This window comes from Pogoniulus pusillus, chromosome Z (genome assembly GCF_015220805.1).
Source record: "Pogoniulus pusillus isolate bPogPus1 chromosome Z, bPogPus1.pri, whole genome shotgun sequence".
NCBI lineage: Eukaryota > Metazoa > Chordata > Aves > Piciformes > Lybiidae > Pogoniulus > Pogoniulus pusillus.
Window position 1 is genome coordinate 12,554,351 of NC_087309.1, and position 24,360 is coordinate 12,578,710.

At 59.4% G+C, this 24,360-nt stretch overlaps 4 protein-coding genes across 7 annotated transcripts; 1 reads left to right on the forward strand and 3 right to left on the reverse strand.

Annotated features, from left to right (window-relative positions):
• Positions 1-395: 395 nt before the first annotated feature.
• Positions 396-5,566, reverse strand: SPAG8 (sperm associated antigen 8). Its single transcript, XM_064140744.1, has 8 exons — positions 5,359-5,566; positions 3,013-3,205; positions 2,132-2,492; positions 1,171-1,333; positions 1,037-1,082; positions 793-907; positions 624-686; positions 396-551 (listed from the first exon to the last, which is right to left on the reverse strand). Exons 1-8 carry the CDS (start codon positions 5,564-5,566, stop codon positions 417-419), a joined length of 1,284 nt encoding a protein of 427 aa, XP_063996814.1. The 3' UTR covers positions 396-416.
• Positions 5,567-6,488: 922 nt separating this feature from the next.
• HINT2 (histidine triad nucleotide binding protein 2) lies at positions 6,489-7,676 on the reverse strand. Its single transcript, XM_064176679.1, has 5 exons — positions 7,605-7,676; positions 7,081-7,227; positions 6,890-6,994; positions 6,746-6,818; positions 6,489-6,643 (listed from the first exon to the last, which is right to left on the reverse strand). The coding sequence occupies exons 1-5, from the start codon at positions 7,674-7,676 to the stop codon at positions 6,552-6,554; spliced, it is 489 nt and encodes a 162-aa protein (XP_064032749.1). The 3' UTR covers positions 6,489-6,551.
• Positions 7,677-7,767: 91 nt separating this feature from the next.
• Positions 7,768-12,352, reverse strand: TAF1C (TATA-box binding protein associated factor, RNA polymerase I subunit C). 3 transcript variants are annotated; one of them, XM_064140427.1, is made up of 13 exons: positions 11,916-12,352; positions 11,579-11,818; positions 11,393-11,488; positions 11,237-11,307; positions 10,904-11,145; positions 10,719-10,829; positions 10,476-10,599; positions 10,303-10,374; positions 10,045-10,180; positions 9,824-9,952; positions 9,497-9,671; positions 9,235-9,372; positions 7,768-8,964 (listed from the first exon to the last, which is right to left on the reverse strand). In XM_064140427.1, exons 1-13 carry the CDS (start codon positions 12,276-12,278, stop codon positions 7,793-7,795), a joined length of 3,069 nt encoding a protein of 1,022 aa, XP_063996497.1. In that variant the 5' UTR covers positions 12,279-12,352; the 3' UTR covers positions 7,768-7,792. The 3 variants fall into 3 exon arrangements, with proteins under 3 accessions (XP_063996497.1, XP_063996499.1, XP_063996500.1); XM_064140429.1 differs by lacking the exon at positions 9,235-9,372; XM_064140430.1 differs by lacking the exon at positions 11,916-12,352 and having other exon boundaries at positions 11,393-11,460; positions 11,579-11,631.
• A 2,303-nt stretch (positions 12,353-14,655) lies between these two features.
• On the forward strand, positions 14,656-23,550 carry TMEM8B (transmembrane protein 8B). 2 transcript variants are annotated; one of them, XM_064139915.1, is made up of 13 exons: positions 14,656-14,818; positions 17,384-17,573; positions 18,378-18,585; positions 18,740-18,873; positions 19,004-19,263; positions 19,501-19,847; positions 20,154-20,250; positions 20,442-20,565; positions 21,869-22,011; positions 22,202-22,380; positions 22,469-22,615; positions 22,690-22,806; positions 23,050-23,550. In XM_064139915.1, exons 1-13 carry the CDS (start codon positions 14,656-14,658, stop codon positions 23,383-23,385), a joined length of 2,445 nt encoding a protein of 814 aa, XP_063995985.1. In that variant the 3' UTR covers positions 23,386-23,550. The 2 variants fall into 2 exon arrangements, with proteins under 2 accessions (XP_063995985.1, XP_063995986.1); XM_064139916.1 differs by lacking the exons at positions 14,656-14,818; positions 17,384-17,573; positions 18,378-18,585; positions 19,004-19,263 and having other exon boundaries at positions 18,610-18,873.
• Positions 23,551-24,360: the final 810 nt, after the last annotated feature.

Sequence of the window (24,360 nt, forward strand, 5' to 3'; positions counted from 1 at the left end):
CCCAACATCGAGCTCAGCCTGTACTGGGGACAGCTGCTTGGAGCTGTAGCGTGGGTTTGGACTCTGGACATAAGGATCTGGTGAGGAGTGGCTACAGCAGTGGCTGGGGACAGCTCAGGGGAGTGATGGGAAGGCAGGGCTGACGTAGGCAGGTTTGCTTTGGCTTGAGGGCTGCAGTGGTTCCACTGAACTCATGCTCTGGCTGTGTCACTGCTGCTGCTTACTGGAACCCACCTGCCCTTGGGAACTGGGGGGGCTGCATGTCAACCACTGTAAATGCTGAGCGAGGGCAAGGAGAGTCTTGGCGCAGCAGTGGCTTGCAGATGAGTTGGGTAGGAGTCTTGACACCTGTGCTATGTGCCCTCATGGGGAAGGAGATGCCAGAAACACGGTGCTCCTCCTCCAAATGCCCTTTTTTATTGCTTGTGGGGCTGAAGCTGACTGCTCCAGGGTGTATAGGATAGGGGCTGTTCTAGGCACTCAGTGATGGGAGTGGAGAAGGCTGCATTCCTCCGAAAAGGACTGTCTCTGCTGCAGATTTTGGTGACACCCTAGAGGAGAGAGGTCTCTGTCAGCAGCCGAGTTCCTCGGATGCTGGCAGGCAGGGTGCTGGGGCTGCTTACAGGCAGGCTGTGGGCTTTCTCCAGCCAGAAGCTGAAAGGCTGCTCCGTGCAGTAGTTGTGGGGCTGCAAATACAGGCAACGTGACAATGGCTGTGGGGGTCAACACGACTTGGAAGCCTTGGAAGCTTTCTAGGGGCTGCCACAGGGGAGAGTGTCCGCAGCTTGTTACCTTGGTGGTGGGCAGTGGTGTCAACTGGCAGCCCTCAGCACGGTAATCCTGGTGTGTGGTGGAAACCGATTCCATGGGCATCTGGTGGGGACAGATCTCCTCCAGCATCTCATTCCTGTTGGCAGAGCAGAACTTGCAGCCCTGAGCTCTGGTTTCTCCCCAGGGGGCAGGCATCCACAGCAGAGTTATATTTCCCCGGGAGCATGGCTCCAGGGGTGGGTGGCATGTGAGGGTGCAGGCTTGCCTGTATTTTTGGTAGAGCATGGACTCCAGCATGGCCTGTCGCTGCCCTGTGGGGGATAAGGTGTCATCAGCTTTGCAGATAAGATCTTGTTGCATTTTGGGGGTGCACATGGCTTAGGCAGGGCTCAGCCTCACCTCGTCCCAGCAGAAGGGCCCTGTGTGGTGGGTGGTAGGTGTCCTTCATGGTGGGCCAGGAGAGGAGCTCGTGGACCAGCAGCCCATGATGGCCATGCAGGTGGGTGAAGCCCTTGTTTCCCGGTTCCAGCACCGGCACAGTGTCCAAGTGGTTTGTGGATCTCTGGGGATAGATGGTGTGGCTGCAAGAAGGGAGTAGGAGCCCACCATGCAGTGCCCCACACCCACTCCCAGATTTTAGGCTTTCAATAGTCCCTTGGGCCTTTGGGCACAATTCAGGGCTGAGGGTAAGTGACCTTTCCTGATGAACATCCACAAGTCAGGGGCCCTGCCCCAAACCCATGGCCATGCCATGCGGGCAGATGCCTGCCACAAGCCGTGGGAGTAGCCTCAGAGACATACACTGTAAAAAGGGAGGACAGTCCTTCCAGCTGGCTCCTCAGGAAGCCCAAACTGGGGGCATCTGCAACTGGGGCAGAGCTGACCTCCTCTGCTTGATGGGAGGATAGCTAGCCTCATATGGCCATGCCAGCCCTAGGCTGTCCCTTTCGCTGGACAAATGCTTTTAGAGCCCTTGAACAAACGGCAGAGTTCCCAGGCTGTGTCATGTCTTGGCCCATGTCATCCCCTGTGTGGCTTGCCTACGCAGACATCCCTGTGTCCCTGCAATGGATTGCAACAGACAGCTTTTGTCACCCTAGCTGTAAGCCCCCCGGCTGTTGTCTCTCTGCCATCACCCACACACACATGTCCATGCCTTTTGTGGTATTGAATTTCATCCCCTTTCCATCCCACTGAGCTCAAGGTCACCCAGAGAGCTCTGGCTTAGCCAAGGGCAGTTATTTAGAGAGGGAGCTGCCTCGGTGTACAGGTTTTCATAGGATCAGCATGTGGGATATAGTGGGACAGGTTTTGAGGGGCATTTTCCCTTATAGCCCCCCAGGTCATGGTGGTAATTTACCTCATTTTGCCAGTTGTGGATCAAGCAGCTACCCGGGAGCAGAGACTGACTGGCCTGCTCTGCTGATGTCTTCAGAGAGGTGGGCAACACAGGCACCACAATAGGGAGCTCAATCCCGCAGGAATCCCTCTCGGCCTCAGCTGGTGGCACCGTGCTGGGGACAGCTGGCAGAACCTTGGCAGGCAGCTCATCCGAGGCTGACATCTTCTGGGGCATCTTGGTTGTAGCCATCAATATCTCTCTGTGACACTGGGGCTTCTCCATAGGCACTGCAGGTAGGAGGACATCATTCTGGATCCCAGCCATGCATGGCAACTTCTCCTCAGAGAGCATGGGAGGCATGTGGACTGTTGGAGTCACCCTGCATGTGGGGACAGTGCCTGAGGGAAGGCAGCGGATGCATCCTTCAGCCCCTCCGTGCTCACCATATCCAGCATGGGCAGAGTCCTCGGACACGGGACTCCAGGTTTCCTGCAGTGTCACCTCCAACTAGGGATTTCTCTCCCTCTGAGGGGAAGCAGAAGTGCTTGCTGCTGGTTCTGCATTCCGGAGGAGTCTCCTCCTTCCTAACACCCCTTTCCTTCTTGCCTCCTCTGCCCCCAGCAACAACTCCTACAGTTTCCTCATCCCAGGCCCGGCCCCGTAATGCTCCTTCCACCCCAGTATGCTTCCTCCCGAGGCTCTACAATGCCCAGCACCCGCTGCCTGGACTCTGCGCCCCCAGCGTCTTCTCTAGGTGCGACCCCCGCCAATCTGTGTCCTCCAACCTGTCAATTTTCTAATGCCTCCATGTCCCCGTAATGCTTCCCAGACTCCGCCTCCAACCCTATCCCCTAAGCGTCTTCCTCCAGGGTCACCTTAAAGCCCTACACTCCTAATACCTGCGCCCCGGCGCCCCCGGCCCCCCTCTCGGGGTACTCTCAGCTCCCACCGCCCCACTCGCGGCTCCGTGGCCCTGCGCGCAGAGAGGCTGCTTCGTCTCCATGGTGACGGCAAACGCGGGCCGCGCCCCGCCCGCTGCCGACATCTCATTGGTGGCGCTGGCTGCGTACGCATCTCCTATTGGCTGGGAACCTGGGGGGGCGGGGCCAAGGGAAAGACCCATCGGAGAGGGCATCGGTTTAGGGCAGCGCAGCTGTTCGAGGCCAGGGCCGCGCCGAGGGGGGAGCTGGAGCGGCTGAGTGTGGCAGGGGCGGTACCCCCTGCCTTGGGCTGCCCTGATGCCTTCGAATTGAGGGACCGGGAGGAGGAGCCTGAGAGTCGGCCAGAGTTCGTAGGGCCTAGCCCGGGGGGCAGAAATAGCCCCGAAGGCCCTTGGAGGACACCATGGAAGGCCCATGGGTGGGCACCATGCCTGGGCAGTGACATCTGCCCCTACTGGGTTGGCAGGGATGTGCCCCGCACCAGGCATCTGGGGACATGTTGCTGCCCATGGCCTGACCCGGGTGCCCCATTTCTGCCACTTGGGCTAGGCACCTGGGCAGGCCCCTCTGCCCCAGGGACCCATGGCTGGCCCAGGGTGGTGGGGTGGGACGGGCCCCAGCGGCGCCTGGCTGGCAACAGCTGGTCCTCCGTAAGTGTGAAGCAGCTCCACTCTTTGCCATCCCTCGCTGGGCCCCCCGGCCTCCATTCCCGTACAGGCCAGGCAGAAGAAGGGCCCTTTGATAGCTCCTGCATGAGGGATGTTATTCCAGAGCTCTGCGGTGTGTGCTGCTGGGGCCACCACGCTTGACTCTGGGGCCTCTGCTTTTCCTGGCCGGGGATGTGCCCAGCCCCTTTGGCTTCAGCAGGCCGGGGCCCCCAGCAGGGACTCCTCCCTCAGGGTGCTCGGTCTTGTGCCAAACTGAGGCTCCTCTGAGTCCATCTGCAGAACAGCTGCAAGGAGGAGGGAGAGACATGCCCTGGAGCTTAGGTTCAGCCAGCGGCGCCCTGCTATGCTAGAGGCAAACCAGCCCTGCACCCACTAAAGATGGGTGACTGGGTGCCCCAAAGGCTGGGTGCATGCTCTGAGGGTGATGTTGTGGATGCTCCTGGTTGTGTCCCCATGCTCAGCTGGAGGCCTGCGGCTGGCTGCTATTATACACTCATACCCCAGCTCTTGGTGAGGGTGGCAGCCTGGGCACCCACCCCTAGCTTGCACACCAGAGGGCTCTTCCCGGTAGTGGCCCTGGATTCCCCATCAGACATGTCTTGTTCCCTGGACAGTCAAAAACCTGGACAGGCAGCATGAGAGAGTGCCTGGGGGACACTGAAGGAACAGTAAAGACCGCCACAGCAGCGTGGGACATCGACCCTAACGATGCTAGCCTGGGTCTGTGAACTCACTGTGGGACAAACCACTCTGCACACGGGGCATTGCCATGAGGCTGCACCCTGTCACAATCACTGTGGTGCAGCAGCCCTGGAGCTGATGTAGCACATCTGGCTGCCTCTCATTGTTTGACACATCCCCCGCCACCCCCCTTCCCAGCCCTTTTGTGGACTTGCGTCATTTGTGATAGTCTTCAGCTGAAGAATGAAAACAGCTCGTGGCCACCCGCCCCGCCAGGCCAAACTCCAGAGAGCTGTGACTGCTGTGGAGCCCCAGCGCTGCTCAGGGAACTGATAAAATAAACCCACTGCTGCAGGAAATGTGATTGCAGGCATCTGTAACCTGACCTCGCACCCACCCTCTGCTAGCAAGGCATCCCCGGGTTGGGGGGGCTGCACTGGGGATCCCTGGCCTCTCTTTGGCATATTTTTCTCCCCAAGGACCTCCAGTCCCTCTTTGGAGTCCTCTCATCCCCAGAAGCCCCCAGCCCCAACTTCAGATCCCTAGCTCCAGTGCAGGGCTGCCTGACATCCGAAGGTGGCCATAGCTTCTGCTGACACTCCAGTGGGTCTGGTGGGTGGGAAGCAGCAGTACCCAACATTGTTATTTGCACCACAAAAACATTCAGCGTCCTATACCGAGTGTATGTGTGTGAGGAAAGTGACTGGGCTCTGCCACAGCTCCACGCTGCTCCCGGGGGGCCCCACCGCCAGCGCCACCGAGCCAGAGGATGAACAGAGCTGCCATTCTCCCTGGCGGGGCTGCGGTCCCCGGGGCGGCTGGCAGGGGCCCAGGCAGCCCTGACAGTAGTGCCAGGTGGGCCATGCGCCACGCCAGCACCGGCCCCACGGCGCTAAATATAGCCACGGTGCCCGGCTGCGGCCCAGCAGCGCAATGGGAGCGGGAGGCACCGAACAGGGAGCATGCGGGCGGTGAGCGGGTGGCAGGCGAGCAGGCTGCTGCCTGCCTCTGCAGCAGGGCGCTGGCGGGGAGCACGTGGCAGCGCCGGCGTGGGCCCCTCGCAGGGTGGATGTGGCCCCACGCAGGCACGTGTCTGTGGTCAGCATGCCGACAGGGGCAAGCGCCTGCTGCTGGGCCCGCACGGCGCTGCCCGTGTTCGGCATGCGCAGCGCCGGGGGCTGCTGCTCCGGCAGGCTGGGATAGGCACACCCCTGGGGTGTGCGGTGCTGTGCAGCCACAGGCGTACACTCTGCATAACGCTGCCTGGCACAGCGGTGAGCACACGTCACGACTCTGAGGCGTGCAGTGTGATGTGTTTTGTACAGCAGTGCACATACAGGTGCTGTGGGAAGTGATGTGGCACCGGGGTACAGAGATGTGCAGCGGGGACTGCACTCACCATGCAACCCATCCTGCACTGCCCTCATTTCTCAGTGCCCTGGGGACTCCCAAGGAGAGGTAACTGTGCAGTTACTACTCTTAGTTCAACGCAGTGCATTAGCTCACTGCTGTGAGGCACAGAAGCTCCACAGGGCTTGGTGGGAGGCACAGTGGGGTGCTGGGGCTGCATCTTGGCAGTGGGGCTGAAGAGGTAGCCCAGGGCATGGGGCACTGCTGGCACTCCTGGGACATGCGCCATCTTGAGGACACCCAGCCTGCTCTCCCTCTGCCCAACGCCAACATGTAAAGATAAGGACATTTTTTTTTCACTGAGGGTGACAGAACACTGGATTAGGCTGCCCACGGCAGTTGTGGAGTCTCTGCCTCTGGAGATACTAAAAACCGACCTGGATGTGCTCCTGTGTGATCCAGTATAAGTGATGCTGCTCGGGCAGGGGGGTTGGACTGAATGATATTTCAAGCCCCTGATATTCTATGATTCTGTGATGTGGCATGTGGGTAGCCCTCACAAACCTCCTACTCCAACTGGGGGACTTCAGAGCAGCTTAAGTGTGGGCAGGTTGGGATGTTGGCAGCCCTGACATCTCCCTCGCCTCCAAGAAACAGGGTACTAAGTCCCACCCAAAACTACTGCTATCCCAGGCCAGCCACTCCTGCTCCAGCAGAGGCATCCCGACATAAAGCTACTGAAGCCACCACCAAGGAGATGCTTTATTGTTCGGCAGCCCATAGTGTGTAGGTGTGGGGTCAGCCTGGGGGCCAGCCCATCTGCCGTCCCCCCAGCACGTGGAGGTGCAGGTGGTAGACGGACTGGGCACCATGCTTCCCGTCATTGATCACTGTCAGTGGAAGAACAGGGGGTCAGGCAACCCAGCTGCAACACCCTCAGCCCCGACGGGCAAGGGTTCCTCCCCATGACATGGCAGGAAATACCAACTCACCAAGGCGGTAGCCGTCAGCCAGCCCCTCTGCCTGCGCCGTACGCGCCGCCACCACCAGCAAGTGCCCCAGGAGCTGCGAGAGTGGGACGGTCACCGTTGTTCCCTGTGCCCCTCAGTGTTACAGAGAATCCCCTGCTGACTCACCTCAGTGTCCTGAGCACCCACGCGGCTGATCCTGGGGATGGGACGCTTGGGGATCACCAGGAAGTGGATGGGGGCTTGGGGTGCCACGTCGCGGAAGACCAGGCACTACCAGAGGGAAGTGAAGCAGTGAGCCCCGCACCCCTCCGGCTGTCCCACACCTATGGGCATATGTGCCTTGTCGTCCCTGCTACCTTGTCATCTTCATAGAGGATAGTGGCAGGCACGCTGCGGTCGATTATCTTGCTGAAGATCGTGGGCTGTCCGCTTGCCTCTTCCGCCGCTGCCCGCCGCGCCTTGTCAACCTCCCCATCGTGCCCGCCGGCCGCCGCCGCGTATCGCTGGGGCAGGGACCAGATGCCTTAGAGCCTGCACCCCGCGGGGACCATTCCCCGTGGCCAGCGCTGGCGAAGAGAGCGTGGGGAACACGGCACACGTGCCAGGGCGATGGGGGTGCATACGGCGGATAAAGTCGCAGGCGGGGTGGGTGCATGCGGCAGTGAAGGGGGAGCACGTTGGGCTGAGCAGGGCGCAAGGGGTGCGGGACGGCCCCACGCATGCACACGGCAGGACACGGGCCTACGGCGGACCTTGCCCAGGGAGGGAACAAACACGAACCGGTCTCTCGGCAGAGGTTCGCCGGGCTAAGCACCCTCCGCCCCCTCTCCAGCCCCCCCCCACTGTCGCTGTCGCTGCACCCCCCGAGCCCAGCACCCACCTGCCCCGCGCGCAGCGCGCCCCGCGCGGCCCATCCGCGCGCCAGCCCCCGCGCCAGCGCAGCCGCCGCCATGACAGCCGCGCTGCTGCCGCGCCATTGGCTGCCGCCTCTGCCAATCCCGCCCCCGGCCCCACCCCCGCGGCGCTGCAACGCAGCCGGCAGCGCAGACGCAGCGGTTTTATTGTGCCTTAGAAGCCCATGCGCGGCCGCTTGCGGCGAGGCTGCGAGGTGCCGGACGCCTGGCTGAGGCTGAGGCTCAGGCTCTGCGATGAGGGGATGCACGCCTGGCTGGCCTGGCTGCCGAGGAGCTCCGGCGGTTCCGGGGGTTCCTCGGCACACACCGACAAGAAGTCTCGTAGCGTCTTTCGCCGCTCCTTAGGGATTCCGCGGGACTGCAGGCTCTGGGAGGACAGCAGGGCTTCGTCCAGCACTACCGGTCGTGGGGGGCTGCTGGCTGCCTCCGGGGGCAGCACAGCAGGCGACAGTGGTGGTGGTAATGGGACTGCTGTATCGCTCAGCTCTGACAGATCGGACTGGTAGGTGTGGGAGGAGGTGAAGCTGGCTGAAAAGCTGCGCCGGCCTCGAGCTCGCTTCTGCCGCCGCCGTCGCTCTCGCAGTGCCTGCTGCCGCCGCGCCAGGTTGTAGCTTGACTTCTCTTCCCACCACTGACACCAGCCCTCAGACCAAGTTGTTGTCAGACGAGCACTCAAAGTATCTAGACCTCCCGGAGGCTCCAGGAGCTGCAGAGGAGGGGGTTGGGGTGGTGGGGTGTCCCAGCACTGAATGCAGCCCCCTTCCTGCATGGCTTGGCGCAGCTGCTGACGTGCCTGCTGGTGCAGGCTGCTCAGGCCTGCTGACATCTCCAGTTCTCTGCGGGTGAAGATGCGCTTCTGGCTGAAGGTGGGGGACCAGGTGTGCTGGGGATGTTTCCTGTGACCCTTGGAAAAATCTTTCAGCCAGCGGCGGTAGCGCAGGGCTGCAGCTGAGCTGGGCACTGCTGGTAAAGGCTGAGGGCTGGCAGAGGGCTCCTGAGGTGATTTGGTTTGCTCTGGGGCTGCTGCTTTGCCTGCATTCTCCACCTCCTCATCTTCCTCCTCATTGATAATGACCTCTAGGTTGGACAGGTAGAAGGTTTGTTCTTCCTCTTCCTCATTACTGCCCAAGCCTAGTGGGCTTCCTGCTGGGGTCTCAAAGAGAGGGGAAGAGCCAGGGGCTGCCACAGCCTCATCCATCAAGACAGGAGCAGAGGGCTCCACGACCTCATGAATTAGCCTCTGGTAGAAGATGTCCCCAGCCTCAGAGAGCTGGAAAACGAACAGGGACTCCTGTGGCCCATCCTCCTGCAGTGTGGCGGCAAGCCCTGTGGGGACAGGGGAAACATCTGTCACTGTAGTCCCAGTCCTAGGGCTCTGGCCAGCAATGGGGCTGCCCCCACCCCCACCATGGGTACACTCACAGCCAGTTCCTGCCTATGTTCTTTTCCATGTTGTTCATTTAATCTGTAACTTTGTTCAGGACTTGCTTTTTCCAACCACTACCCCCCACCTCCATGGCACACAGTGGGCTACAACCACCCATTCTAGCCCACATTCACTGCCATACCCGCCCACAGAAACTGCAGAACACCCACCGGCAGCAGGGGCACCAAGGCGCTGCTGGAGCAGGTGGTGATGGTGTGGGAGCTGGATGGGCAGGTGCTGCAGACAGCCCGCGATGCTATGCAACTTCTGAGGAGGCCCTGCCAGCTGGCACGCTGACTGGTTGCCCCCTGTGGAAGGATATGACAATTGCCCAGTGGGCTTGAACACTGAGGCAGCAGCTGGTTCCAGCAGTTAGGAGACTAGGGCATGTGCAGAGGAGACCTGCATCACCCATTAAGGCCGATCTCTTACCCTGATACTGCAGCAGTAACAGCTCCTGGGTGCGAGACGCGCCCAGCAGCACCTTATGGCTCCTCCTGGGGCCCCCCGGCGTAAGGTGGGAAAAGAGAGGCGGGGCCTTCATCATGTGTGCCCACTTCAAGACAGGTACCATTGGCAACCTCTCATCCAGCACATACACAGAGAACTAGGACAGGGATGCACAGCTCATCAGGGCTCACCCCAATATGCTGTGGCAGCCCTGCTCAGGTGATCTCCCTGCCCCACAGGCACTGGGAGTTGGGGCTGTGTCAGGGCATATTACCCCCAGCTGTACTCTCCATGTGTGGTAGGACTCACCTGAGTGGTGACAAGGTGCTGAGAGGGGTGGGCCCTGCCCAGGTACATGGGCAGCACCACACGCTCACCCTGCTGGCAGCCAGCTTCCTGACCCACCTTGAACAAGTCAAAGTGGCATCTTTCGGGGGCCTGCAGCCAAAGAGCAGAGTGCCATCAGCACCCCAGGCTGTACAACCCTCTCCCCTGCCCACTTAACCCCGTGTCCACTCCTCCACGCTCACCCGGGCATCCAGGCACTGCAAGCCAGTGCGGTCGGCACAGCTGAGCACTCGTGGGTGGGCAGTGAAGTCGCTCCAGCGCCAAGATGAATGGTCCCGAAAAAACATGGTCTGGGTGTCATGGCGGAGCCGCTGCAGCCTGTGGGAAGAAGGTGATGATGGCAGAGGGCAGAACTGCCCCCATTGTTTGGGACTGTCCCACTTCCCTGAAACTCAGGGGTCTGCATGAGCCCTCTCTAAGCCCTAAGCGCTCTGTCTCACCCCATCTCAACGCTCCAGAGGTAGATGGCTCCACTCCGGGTGCAGACGGCCAGTTCCCCAGGGAGGTGAGGGCTGCGTGATGGGAGACATGGCATAACTGTGGCGGCAAGAGCATCCACCATAGCAGGGAAGGCTGCAGATACAGCACAGCCCTCTTCTCCCTCAGCGCCTACCTGACAGTGAGGCAGGAGGCGGGCACATCAGTGTGGATGACCTGCAATGGGGTGGGGGCTGCTCCCAATCTACCTGGCACCCTCCAAACACCACAGTGATAGTCTGAGCGGACACCAACAAAATCTGGGAAACCACAAGAGATGACACATGAGATGGCAACATCCTGGGAGCATCCCGCTGCCCCCTGCAATCCATGCTCTGCCCAGTATGCATTCTGGGTACAGATTCCAGGGCTGTCTTACCGTCCCCATCTACCCTCGCAGCAGCCACTTGCCGGATACGCCCATTGAGCTCAAACTCTGCTGGGGAGGCCTGGGCACGGGGCAGTTCCTTCAGCACAACATCCTGGAAATCTGTGGTGCTGGCTAAGGGCAGTGCAACACAATCCTCCCTTCCCTTATGAGGGATACCCCATGGGGAAGGATACAGAGATGGTTCATGGCCTGCCCTCCAGGGTACACCAGGCAGCCCGTGTATAGGTCCTTGGAGGGCAGCCAGGCCAGTGCCCCTCCAGTGCAGCTGTCATCGAAGAGCAGGTTGGCCCACTGCAGCAGTAGCTCCTCATGAATACAGTCTGCTAGCATCCCCAGCGGCACCTCAAAGAGCCAGTCACGGCAGATGTGGGAGAACCAGCGTAGGCGGGCTAGAACGTGCTGCTGGGGGCAGCCTCTGGAGGAATACAGATAGTGTCAGGTAGAGGGAGAGAAAGGCAGTAGTTCAGCCCAGCACTCTCCAGAGCAGAGGAAAAGGGAATGCCTACCGCCTAGCCTCCAGGCAGTCAATGTCCTCCATCAGGGCTGTCATCTGGATGGTGCTGTTCAGGTCCTGCCTCTGTGGGGATAAGAAGGTGCAGAGGCTGGGGCTGGTAGCTGGGAGAGGTGGTGGATGGCTTTATCACCCCTAGATGGACACTGACCTTCAGCTTGGACTTGCCCAGGAAGAAGTTCTGGTGCAGCAGCTGCCCCATGGAGCCAAATGCATCTTCTGGGTGATCCACAAAGAAGTGGCTGAGCTGTTCAGGCATGGAAGGACTGGAATGTGCAGGGATCCTGCACCATCCACCCCCAGGGACCTCTGTGCTAGATGGTACCTCAGGCCCTACCTGCTTTGTGAAGTCCAGGGTGGCTGCAGGCTTGCCTCTCTGGAGCTTCTTGTACAGGGCACCACGGTACAGGATATCCTGAGGCTCAAGTGAAGGGATCCAGAAACCTGCTGAGCAGAAGGCAGGGGCTGACCTGTGCTGCAGAAGTATCATGACACTGCTGTAGCACCGCTGAACAACCGCTTGCACTCCCCCAATCCCTCCTGTCCAGGTACCCTTGGGGACAGCTGTTAAAGTTCCCTATGAAAGAGCCGACAGGCATCTTGAGCTGCACTGCAGCTCGGCAGGAGGGTGTGGAGTGAAATGGGATGCTACTCCCCTACCCCAAGCAGCGTACCGTGCTCCCCCTCATCGCGGCTTGTGTTAGGAGGCAGGAGAGGAATGGCAGCGGCGTCAGCGGGTTTCCAGCTCTCGCCCGTCGCGCCACGGCGAGGCACAAACACAGTGCCGGCCTACAGTGAGAGAAGACTGGAGGAAGAAGCAGACCGGTGACCGCTCCCACGATGGGTTCCCCAGGCCCGTCCCAAACCCTTCGTCCCGGGGAGGGCGGAGTGCGTTGCGGCCTCACCTGGCGGCGGCGGGGGCCAGCCTCCAGCACCTGCTCGTGCTCGCCCCAGCCGGCGGCCGGAGCGGAGCCTCCCTCTTCCTGGGGCGGGCCAGTGGCGAAGTACGAAGGGAAGAGAGCCGCCGGGAACTCCATGGCCCTGGGCAGGGCCGGTCCCGGGCCGAGAGGGTCTCAGGATTCGAGCGCCGCGGTCAGGCGCTGCCCGCGTGTGAACGGCGCCGGCACACTGGAGTGACGTCACCACAGCGTCGCGCTGCCGGCGCGGCGCACCAATGAGCACCCGGGAGCGGAGCGGGACCCGAGCGGGAGGTAGCGCAGTGTGCGCTCTTGCCCCCTGGCGGCCAGGGGGTGCAAACGCGCCTCCTCCGACGGGACCCGAGGGAAGGCGGGGCTCGGGGCGGTACCGGGCAGGGAGAGCGACTGGAACCAGGCTGGAGCCATCGGGATCGGCCCGCGATCGGGATTGTTCTCTCCTCTAAGCCCCCAGGATACAAATGGGGTCCCGCCACGGGAACTTCTCGTCCTCCGCGGCCGGCCTGGCCGTGGTGCCACACGGCTGTGGAGCACCCCATGTACCGCTGGGATGCGGGGCCGTGGGCAGCCCCAAACACCCGAGGGACGTGCGGAGGAAAGCCAGCTCCTGGAGGGCTGGGGGATGTTCCAGTCCCCCCGGCCTTCCCTGCCCTGCCGTCTGACTCCAGGCTGGTCTGGGACTCCCTTCCCATCCCAGCTCCGGTGCTTCTTTCTCCGCAGAGTGGCCGTGGGCCTTCTGTGAGAGTTCTTCCCGGTCCATCGCCTCTGGCTGCCACTGTCAGGTCTGCCCCACAGAGTACCAGTGTGACCCTGGAGCCTTTGGGGAGTATCTGGTGTAGGGAAACATTGTCTCCTGTTCCCTTCCCAAGGACCAGGTTCCCCCTGGAAGAACCATAAGCTCCGTGTATTTCTGTGCCCCGGGAGGGGCCCCGTAGCCATGCCTGGAGGGGACTGTGCTCTGAGGAGGGCAACCAGCCCAGGCCACCCTTCAGCAGCATCCAGGGTACAGCACGGAGTGGGAGCAGGGCCGGCACAGAGCAGAGCACCTCCGGGAGCAGCGCTATGCCCTCTAGTCACTTACTCGACCCCAATGTGGGAAAGAGCAGTGATGTGGGATCTCGAGGGTGTCGTCAGTCAAGCTTTGGGATGATGTGAAGGGAGTCTGGGGAAGCATGATGAGATTGTTTCCAGTTGGGATACCCTCAACCCCACAGATGATGCCCAGACTCCCTGCTCTGGACACCAGCTTTAAAAGGCAAATACTGTAATTTATTATAATAAGGCTGTAGTCACTGTGAGAAAATCATTCAGCCCTCTTTACACAACCCCCATCAGTAACCCTGCCTTTATCCTTACCCACGGACCTTGTTCGGAGGGCTAGGTCCCTGCCCGCAGGCTGCACACTTGTGCCCACGTGTGTCTTTCCTCTTGTCCCATACCTCTGTCCTCAGCCTACGTCCCTGACCCCAGTCTTGTGCCCCTGTCCTCAGCCCCATTCTTTGCTTGGAACTATGTTACCAGCCCCACATCCCTGTTGCCAGATTCTGTCCCTGTCCAAGGCTCCAGACTCCTGTCTCCATCCCTCTCCCGCCCTGAGCCCATGCCCCTGTCCTTTAGTCCCGTACCCCCGTCTGCTGTCGCTGCCCCATGTTCCTGTTCCTCAGCCTCGTATCTCCTCAGCTCTGTGTCCCCGTCACTAGCACCATGATCCTGTTCCCATCCCTCTCCCGCCCTGAGCCCATGCCCCTGTCCTTTAGTCCCGTACCCCCGTCTGCTGTCGCTGCCCCATGTTCCTGTTCCTCAGCCTCGAATCTCTTCAGCTCTGTGTCCCCGTCGCTAGCACTATGATCCTGTTCCCATCCCTCTCCCGCCCTGAGCCCATGCCCCTGTCCTTTAGTCCCGTACCCCCGTCTGCTGTCGCTGCCCCATGTTCCTGTTCCTCAGCCTCGTATCTCCTCAGCTCTGTGTCCCCGTCACTAGCACCATGATCCTGTTCCCATCCCTCTCCCGCCCTGAGCCCATGCCCCTGTCCTTTAGTCCCGTACCCCCGTCTGCTGTCGCTGCCCCATGTTCCTGTTCCTCAGCCTCGAATCTCTTCAGCTCTGTGTCCCCGTCGCTAGCACTATGATCCTGTTCCCATCCCTCTCCCGCCCTGAGCCCATGCCCCTGTCCTTTAGTCCCGTACCCCCGTCTGCTGTCGCTGCCCCATGTTCCTGTTCCTCAGCCTCGAATCTCCTCAGCTCTGTGTCCCCGTCACTAGCACCATGATCCTGTCCCCCTCCCGTGTCACTCTCCTCAGCCCTAGGCCTCTCTCCCCTCCTCCGCCCACGTTTCTGCCAGCCGGTGCCCCCAGCAGCTGCAGGGCCGCCCGGCGGGACCGGGTCGCTCGGGGAGGCGGGGCGCTGCCACCGGCGAGGGGACGCGCGTGCGGGCCAATGGCCGCGCGGGGGCGGCCCCGGGGGGCGGGGCGGGTGACGTCATGGTCGCCGGTGAGCGACGGGGCTGTCGGCGACGCGTGCCCCACGGCAGCCGTCGCGGCGGCATGGGCCGGCGAGGAGGCGGGGGTGGCGGGCAGCGGCGGCCCCTCGTCCTCCCGCTCAGCCTCCTGCTTCTGCCGCCCTTCCTTCTGCTGCTGCCGGCCGGTGAGTGCCGCGGGGCCGGGGGAGCGAGGCAGGGGGAATGGGGCGGCTGCGGGGCGCAGGCGAAGTGGGGCACAGAGCTGAGTTCGAGATTGGGATGCATGAACCGAGGGGCACAGGGAGGCACGTTAAGGAGGGCACTGGCAGCGGGAATGAGGTATGCAGGCAACGGGGCGTGAGGTGCGTCTGCCGCGGGGTGGGAGTGTGCACAGGGTAGGAAGCCTGCGTGCTGTGGGGCATGGCGAAGCGTGCAGTTATGCACAGGTGAGGCAGGAGAATGAGCTTGTGAGGGGTGTGAGGTGCAAGAGTAATAAGAGTGGGGTGTGCACGCAGTGGGGTGGGGTGGTGGGTGGGAACAGAGCACAGTGGGTTGTACCGTGGGGCACGGCGTTTGCTTGCTGTAGGATGCAGAATGCACATGGTAAGTCTGTGCAAGAAGGGATGGGGTGTGCATTCAGTGGGGCTTGAGGCATGTATGCAGCTGGGCTCGGAGGCGTGTCAGTTGCGTGTGCCGTGGGGCAGGAGGTGCGTGTGCAATAGGGCACGAGGTGGGTGCGATGGGAGAGAGGTGCGTGTGCAATGAGGTATGTGCATAACATGGGGCATGGGATGCATGTGCAGATCAGATGCCTATGTGATGGGGTACATGGACGTGTGCCCAGTGGGTCATGGCGATAGGCATGCTGTGCGACATGGGGTTCATATGCAGCAGGGCATGGAGATGAATGTAGGGCACGGTGATTTTTGCCAGGAGGGGCATCGGGGATGGACATCTTGCGGAGAGGGGGTTGTGCGCGTAGGGAAGCATCGGGGTGCACAGGCGGGACATCGACGGGACCATGTGAGCCGATGATCTGTGGGGCACGTGGAGTTGGCTTGGGGATGTGGATACGGAAGGGTACATAGAGGCCGGGAGGGAGCATTGTCTGTAGAGGGGCGCACCTAGCAGGTGCTGCGGGGCCGTGATGGGGCGGCGGTGGGAGCTGTCCGCGGTGCTGACCGCAGCCACCGGGAGCTGTTCGTTGTGCTGATCGACGGTCTCGACCTGGGAGTCTGTTCCCCATGGTGAGGTGTCCCCACGACTTCGGTCGCTGGCCTGAGGCAGAGCAACATTTGCTTTCCTCCTTCTCCTCCCATTCCATGGGTAGGAAATCCCACTCTGTCCTCCATCAACCCTTCCTTGCTCCGGCCACACCACCATGTCACTTCAGACTGACTATTGGCCTTGGGCAAGAGAGCAAGGAGGGAACTCTACTAGGACCAGGAAGCTCTGAATCCTAGCCCCCGTACCACCTCCTAGAGTTGTACTGCACAACCTTGCTTCCTTTAGAATTTCCTGCCAGGGCACTATCCCCATGTGGAGAGGAGAGTTGAGGATGGTTCATATTGGGAAAACTGGCAGTGGATTTGATATCAGTCCCTTGCATTGAGGCATGTAATTCATTCTTGACTTGTGCCAGCTTGAAAAGAAGGAGAGAGTGAGCTGCCTTTGTTCTAGACAAGGGAGCAGATGCATAGCAGTGTACAGCCGACTGGGGCTGCACACATGTAGCAAACCCACATGTGCACACAAGCACGTGCCTGCACTCTCAGCATGACACATGCTGTGCAAAGCAGCCCTTCTTCTCATCTATCCCACTCCCCACTGCACAAGTGCTCCTGGGCACAGACCTGCTACCAACCCATTCTCTGATGGCATCCAAGTTGTCAGCAGCTTCTGTGAAGGTGCCGCTTATCCTTGGTGCATCCTTGGGGAATAATGGATGGGTCTTCCAGGCTGGCATTAGGGAATTGTGACAATGGTAGTGGAGTTACAGCTGCTCTCTAGAGAGCAGGTCTCTGTTGTCTCTACTGTGTTGGGGAAGTGGCTGCCCCTCTGCTGCTGGAGCTGCTGGAAATTCCTGGATATCAAACTGTTATATATTTGGTCAGGAGGAGGCCCCAGTACCTGCTATGGGCTTGCAGAAAGTGTTTTGCAGATATGGGGCTGTGCACAGCCATGCATGTGGCTATGAATATGGTCCACCTCGCATACTGACAGTGCCCACATGTACATATATGCATGCATGTGTGCACATAAATATGCAACATTACTCCTCTGCAAACCATGGGAGAGCTGGGAAACTATGCAGTAAGTGCACTGCTTGCTCTGTCTTTTCATGGCTTATATCTGGGACTCTGCAGTTTACAGTGCACTTTTGCTGAGCCTCCTCAGCAGGCAGAGATGGGAGGAATCTATGTCCCTGTGGGAGCTGTAGGAGCTCCAGCAGGGCTGAAGTAATGAGGAATGGCAGGTCCCCATTGAAGAAGACGAGGAGTTGAAAGAAGTGGACTGAACAGAATACCTGAGCATCTAGGAATAAGGGCTCCTCAGGCTCCAGATGATGAGTGCCCACAGCTAAAAGAACTGGGCTCAAGGCAATACTGAACCAGGCACAATGAAAATTGTGCCAGGGCTGGGAGATGCAAATGGGACTCACTGAAATGCACAGTCCCAGTCCCAGCTCCTCTTGCCTCCAGACTCTTAGTCCTCCACCATGCTGAAAGCCCCTTGGATCTTCTCTGCAGATGGGCTCTTTGTGACTGACTACTTCACCCGCACACCACGCAAGCTCAGCCCCTTCCGCTCCTTTGCCAGCATCGAGCTCTTCCACTTCCACATCCCTGAAGACACAGTCATTGCTGTCTGGAACCTCATCACCTTCAAGGAACAGGGTGGCACCTTTGGGGATCAGTGCCCAGACCGTAGTATCACTGTGTGAGTAAACAACCTGCCCCTGTTTCCTTCCTGCCTGCTGCCTGCCCCCACAGTCCCCTTCCTGAAGCCTGCTTGTTCTTGTTTACTTCTTGGTTGCATGTGCACATGTGCATAGAATCAGAGAATACCAGATTGGAAGGGACCTCAAGGATCATCTGGTCAAACCTTCTTTGGCAAAATCACATTCAAGACAAGATGGCCCAGCATCCTGTCCAGATGAATCCTAAGTGTCTAATACTGGGGACTCCATCACTTCCCTGAGGACATTACTCCAATGGTTGATTGTTCCCACTGTGAAAAATTCTCTTGTTTCCAGATGGACTCTCTCCAGGAGTAACTTGTACCCATTATTCCATTTCTTTTCTGTGTGACTCTTTGAAAAGAAAGACTCTCCATATTCTTTGTGTCCACCCTTTAAATATTGGAACATGGTGATAAGATCTACTCTAAGCCTTCTTTTCTAAAGTCTGAACAAACTCAGTTCTCTCAGCCTTCCTTCATAGGGCAGGCTTCCCACATGCATGTACGTGTGCATGTGTGCACATGTATATGCACACATGCACGCTCACTCCCTGTGATTCATCTTCCCAGGACTATTGCAGGCTCCACTCTTTTGTGCATCTCATAATTGAATAGTTCTGTTTCAACACTCACCCATGGAAGCTGACACTCTCCATCAAGGCCCCGGCTTCCTGTGGCATCCTCGAGCTTCCTAATAGAACAAGAGAGATCCCTACACATAGGGCTTGCTGGCCCTGCCATGATGTCCAGCCTGCACTCTGCTAACTGCTCTCTCTCCTACAGGTATTTTCGCTCAGGGGCTCCCTCTGTCATTAACCCACTACACACGCACTTCCCCAGGGACACGGCTGTCCCTGGCTCCTTTGCACTGACTCTCACCTGGACCCTGCCCAACCGCACCACCGGAGTGTTCAATGTCACCAGCCCGTTACCCGGAGACTGGTTCCTGGCTGCCCATCTGCCCAAAGATGAGGGCAAGATTTCTGTCAAGGTGAAGGGCTTGGGGGGACCATAGGGTGGCAGGGCTTGCTGCAGAGCTCTACTGGGGTCTGAATGTTCTGGCCTGGCAGTGCCTGTGGCAGGTGCCCCAGGTGGGAGCAGTGCCATGTGCCCCCTGCCCCACGCTGACTATCCTGCTGATACAGGGGCTCTACGAGGAGTGCCAGTATCTCTTCCAGCCACAGCTCATCGTGCAGCGCCTGGTGAACATTGCTGTACTGTACCCTGGGCACGTCACTGAGCAAACCATGGCCCCCCACAACCGCTCCTGCCTCTACAAGTGAGTGTGAGAGGGTCCTTGAAGGAAGGGGCATCCCAAGTGGAGCTGAGGGTGCCCCATCCCTTGGGCTTGCCTCCTCAGCCCTGATGGTCAATGCTGAGGGGCAGGACCTGACACCACTGTCCCACAGGGTGTTTGTGCCCAGCTACACATCACAAGTGCTGGTGGAGGTGCTGCGGTGCCGTGGGGCCGAGGGCTGCCCACTCTGGCTGCGTGTGCGGGCCAAGGCTCCGCCCCTGCACAACTCCACAGCACTGGACTGCCGGGAGCACGCTCCCTGTCAGCTGGTGCTGGATCTGCCCTTCTGGCAGCACTGGTACTACGTGCTGGTGGAGAAACACCCTGGGGTGCTGGGCACTGTCTCCTTCCAGGTCACCGTACAGCTCACAGGTGAGGGTGCATGGGGAGGTATGAATGGGGGGGAATGGTCCTGGTTCTGTTTGGGTGACTGATATGGGGGTGTAAACGATTTCCACAGTGTCTGGCCCCAGCTGGGCACAGGGCTGTATTCAGGAGTGGGAGGGGTTTGGGTTGAGTTGCATATGGAGATAAGTGGTGGACTAGAAAGAGAGGTGGGAATTAATAGAAGAGCTCTGCGGTGCTCAGGCTGACATTTCTGCCCCTCAGATTGCTCTCGACCCAGCCTGGCCCGGCCCCCTTTCCTGCCTTCCAGCGCTTCCATGAACATGCCCCATTCCTTTGGCTCTGCAGGCGGGCTGGCGCTGGGAGACAGCCTGCCCACCGGCCCTAATGGCACGCAGCACCTGCTCTCCATCACCTCCCCCAGTGGTGAGCGGTGCTGGCCCATCCGTCCCACGCTGCGCAATGAGCTGGACACCTTCTCGGTCCACTTCTACATCTTCTTTGGGCCAAATGTGTCGGTGCCACCTGACCGCCCTGCTGTCTTCGTCATCAACCTCCTACCAGTGCTGGACAGTGGTGGGGTGCTCAACTTGGAGCTGCGGCTCAATGTGGTGAGCTGGCCACACTGTGCCCCGAGTGGGGCTGGGCATCCTGGGGTGGGCAAGCTGGGAGATGAGTGATACCAAGTCTGCAGCAGGACAAGGAATAGGATTTGGGTGCTCTTGGGTCATGTGCTGTGGTTTGGGTGATGGAGCACAGATTAGGGTGCTCCAAGGGCAGGAGCCTGGATTTGAGGTGGTTTTGGGTGATGTGCAGTGGGTTAGGGCAATATTAGGTGGTGTAGTGTAATCTGTGTGCCGTCAGAGCAGGAGACATCCCTGACACTGGTTTTGAGCCATGTCCTCCTCTGCTGTCAGAGCTCCCTGTGTGGTGAGAATGTGACAGTCTTCGGATGTCTGAACCATGAAGTTCCACTGACCTCTGGTGACAATGCATCAGTCACCTGCGAGACAGGTAGGCTGGGCTGTGCATGTCCACCCTGCTGTGGCTGTGCGGGGGTCACACCCTTTGATGTGTCTGGCAAGCTGGGTGTGAGATGGCAGAGATTGTGGGGGTATCTGGCTCTGGAGCCTGGCACAGGGTGCTCTGTCCCTGTCCCAGGCTTCCCCCCTGACCTGCTCACCCGGAGCTCTCCTGGCCCACAGAGCACCTGGCAGGCTTCCTGCTCTCTGTTAACACCACAGCCAGCCTCAGCCGCTTGCGGATACCCTACCCCCAGACGGGCAGCTGGTACCTGAGTCTGCGTTCACTCTGTGCCACACAGCACGGGTAAGAACCTTGAGAGGTCCCTTTTCTGCAGGCCTCAAGAGCATGTTCCCACCATGGCCTGCATCCATGTGCAGTGGGTCTGTGTGCGTGTATGTCCCCTGCACTGCACGTCACCACTCACGTGTGTGCACATGGCTCTGCAAGCTCTGTTGCCATGTGAGCGCCTGCATGTGTGGGCAGGGATGGCTCTGTCTTGTGCCTCCCTGACCATCTGTGAGTCCCTGTTGCTCTTCACTCTGTCTCACGGTTAGGAAGTGCCTGTCAGCTTGTGAAAGCAGTGCATCTGTTGGTGCTTGCCCATCTCTGATGAAATGCCCATCTGTACCAGTGCCCAGGAGGTGACTGGGCTGTCAATGTGAGGATAGTGCTTGGTTGTGGTGAGGGAGCAGCTCTGGTCAGGTTGGTGTGCCTCTGCTCTCCTCAGCATCTTCAGGGACTGTTCCCATGTCTGAGGCTCTGCTTCTGGCCCATGTGTCCCCCTGACAGGCCTGACAGTGCTGTGCGTGTGTCTGCAAGTGCATGAGCCTATGTATGGCCGTGCCAAGCAGGTGGCACTGTGTGCAAGTTCAGCACTTGCATGCAGGCAATGCTGGGCACTCGGTGTCTGCATGGGGATGGCTTGTTCCAGTTTGTGTGAGCAGACAGGGCTGCCCAGGTTTCACACACACATGTGTGCAGATTCTTCTGTCTGAGCATGGACCTGGACAGCAGACACACAGGCAGACATGCCCTGTACCTGTGTGCACAATGCCATATGTGTGCCTGCACACCTTCAGGTGCCTGCATGTGCACAGGCAACAGTTGGTGAGTGCTGTCAGGTCATGGGCCTATCTTTGCTCCTGCACGCTGGAGCTGCTGAGGTCCTGATGTGCTAGAGCTGTACCCATGGGTGGCGTGGGACAACTGTGCTTACTCTGACTCCTCTGCTGAGTTTCTAGTTCATGCTGTTGCCAGTTGTTCCCCAACACTGTCAACATGCAGGCAATGCAGGGCACAGGTGCTGGCACAGCAAAATCCAAATGAAAAAGGATCCACCTGAGTGTGTTGTTAAAGGCAAAGCAGGTCAAAGTGTGGCCATGTCCTTCCTGCCTGCCTGGCATGGTACAGACTTGCAGAGCAGAAGATCCTTGGGGACCAGCTCTCAGCTGCCATACATAGCACCAAAGCAGCTCACTTCCATCCTTGCCCCGTCCCTCAGTCTGCCCTCACCTGCCAAGTCTGAGTGTGATACGTGACTCTGGAGGAGGCCAGAGCTGCTTGAGGGGTGCAGGGTGAGGACTGACCCTCTTCTCCCATATGGCAGGTTCGAGCCCTGCACCAATGTGACAGCTGAGGTGTACCTGCGTGCCTACCTCTCGCCCTGTATCAATGACTGTGGCATGTACGGCCAGTGCAAGCTGCTGCGCACCAACAACTACCTGTATGCTGCCTGCGAGTGCAAAGCTGGTGAGAGCTGTCTTGGGCAACAGTGGTGCCTACTGCACCCAGGGACCTGCCTGGAATCCTCTCTGGGAGTTGTGAACCCCATTAGTCCCCTTCCATCAGCTCTCCACAGGGCATTGGAAAGGGGTTTCCCTGCTACCACCACAGCCCCTGTGAGTGCTGCGGGGGTGATGGAAGCTCTTCTTGGCCACAGGATGGAACGGCTGGGGTTGCACAGACAACGCTGAGGCTTTCTCCTATGGCTTCCAGCTCCTCTCCACGCTGCTGCTGTGCCTCAGCAATGTTATGTTCGTGCCTCCTGTGGCCATTGCTGTCCGCAGCCACTACCTCCTGGAAGCTGCTGTCTACATCTTCACGATGTTCTTCTCCACTGTAAGCATGGAGTGGGGGTGAGTGGGCAATCAGCCAAAGGGCAATGGCTGTGTGGGGCATATCTCACACCCTTTCCTCCCTACACTAGTTTTACCACGCTTGTGATCAGCCAGGCATTGTGGTGTTCTGCATCATGGAGTACGACGTGCTGCAGTTCTGTGACTTCCTGGGCTCCCTCATGTCTGTTTGGGTCACTGTCATTGCCATGGCCCGGCTCCAGCCTGTGGTCAAACAGGCAAGTGCGGGGAGGGGGCGTGTGGAATGGGCACAGAGGGGCCCTATCCTGATGGGTGCCCCACTGCCCCACAGGTGCTGTACCTGCTGGGGGCCATGCTGCTTTCCATGGCTCTGCAGATGGACCGCCATGGGCTTTGGAACCTACTGGGGCCCAGCCTCTTTGCCTTAGGGATCATGGCCATTGCCTGGGTAAGGAGGTGTCCCTGTCCTGCTATACCCCCATCCTCCTATGTCTCCATTCCCCATCCTGGCTGTGATCAGCACCCTACCCAACCATCTAGCCCTACTTTCCTGCCAGCATCTCTCTTCTGTTGCCTTCTTCACCTTTCCCCATGAATCCCTCTTCTGGGCTCCTGGGAGCACTGTGGCACAGGGGCTGTGCCCCTCCCTACCACGGATGCCTCTTCCAGCCACCCACTTTCCCTACTGCAGACAGCTCGCACCATCCGGCGTCGCCACTGCTACCCACCGACCTGGAAGCGCTGGGCTTTCTACCTGTGCCCAGGAGCAATGATTGCAGCAGCTGCTGTGCTGCTCTACGCCTTCGTGGAGACAGAGGAGAACTACTTCTACATCCACAGCATTTGGCACCTGCTCATTGCTGGCAGTGTGGGCTTCTTGCTGCCACCCCGTGCTAAGCCCAGCAGGCGCCTGGGGCCGTTGCCCCGGCGCAAGGGCTGTGGGTACCAGCTCTGTGTCAATGAACAAGAGGAGCTGGGGCTTGTGGACCCTGCCGTGGCCTCTATCAATAGTATTTGTACCAGCTGATGCCAATAGCAGCCTGGACTTCTCTGGCATGGACAGCAGCCTCGTGGAGGTGGCACTTGCTCTTTTTGCCAGTCACCTATCCCTGCGAGCACCAGGACTCCTCTGGATGGGCACACAACTGCCCACGGTGACCTGTTCTTGCAATTACAACCTGATTGAACTTGTCTTCTGGAGTCGCTGTGGCTCAGTCCAGTGCAGAGCAGGTAGAGCTCAAGTCTGAGCTGGGGTCATGCTCTTCCTTTTGCTGGACCATGGAGGTGTCAAGGGGATGTGGCAAGGTGCATAGAGGTGAAGAGCAAAAGTATCTGGCTCTCACTCAGGGATCTGTAGCAAGAGCTGCTGCTTTCTTATGGGCTCCAGCACGGAGCAAGGTCTCTGGTAAGAGGTGAGGGGCCAGGAGCTGCAGTCTTTTGGCTCACAGCAGGTCAGGGTGCAGATCTGGGATGATTTTGCTGTCATAGGATGGTTGTAATGCCTCACTCACAGGCATCTGTGCTGTGCCAGGGCAGCCAGGTTGCCCCTGCAAGTCAGTAGGACTGTGGGGAGCCCACAGCCCTGGGGTAGCTGCCATGTGGGAGCAGTGTTGACGCTGCTTGCCAAGGAGATGCGTGGGCCTGAGAAAGCACTGCCTGCAAAGGACACATACCCAGGAGTGCACAGACTGTTGATATCACCCTGATGTCCACAGCAGTCTCCTTCAGTGCCCTTCCTAAGTGCAACCACTCAGGAGCAGTGCGGCAGTGATCCTATGTCCCTTCTACTGCCACCATCCCTGAGCAGCTGCCCTAACTCTGCATAGCACTGACCATCAGTGAGAGGGGCCATTGCATAGACAATCCTGTCTCAGCCCATTCCTTGTCAGACCCTTGGGCTTAGCACCCACTGGAGCCAGTAATGACTATGCTGTGGTGGCAGACACCCAAGGTATGTATGTGGCTCAAGGATGGTGCATTTCCAAGCTTCTACTGCAGCTCA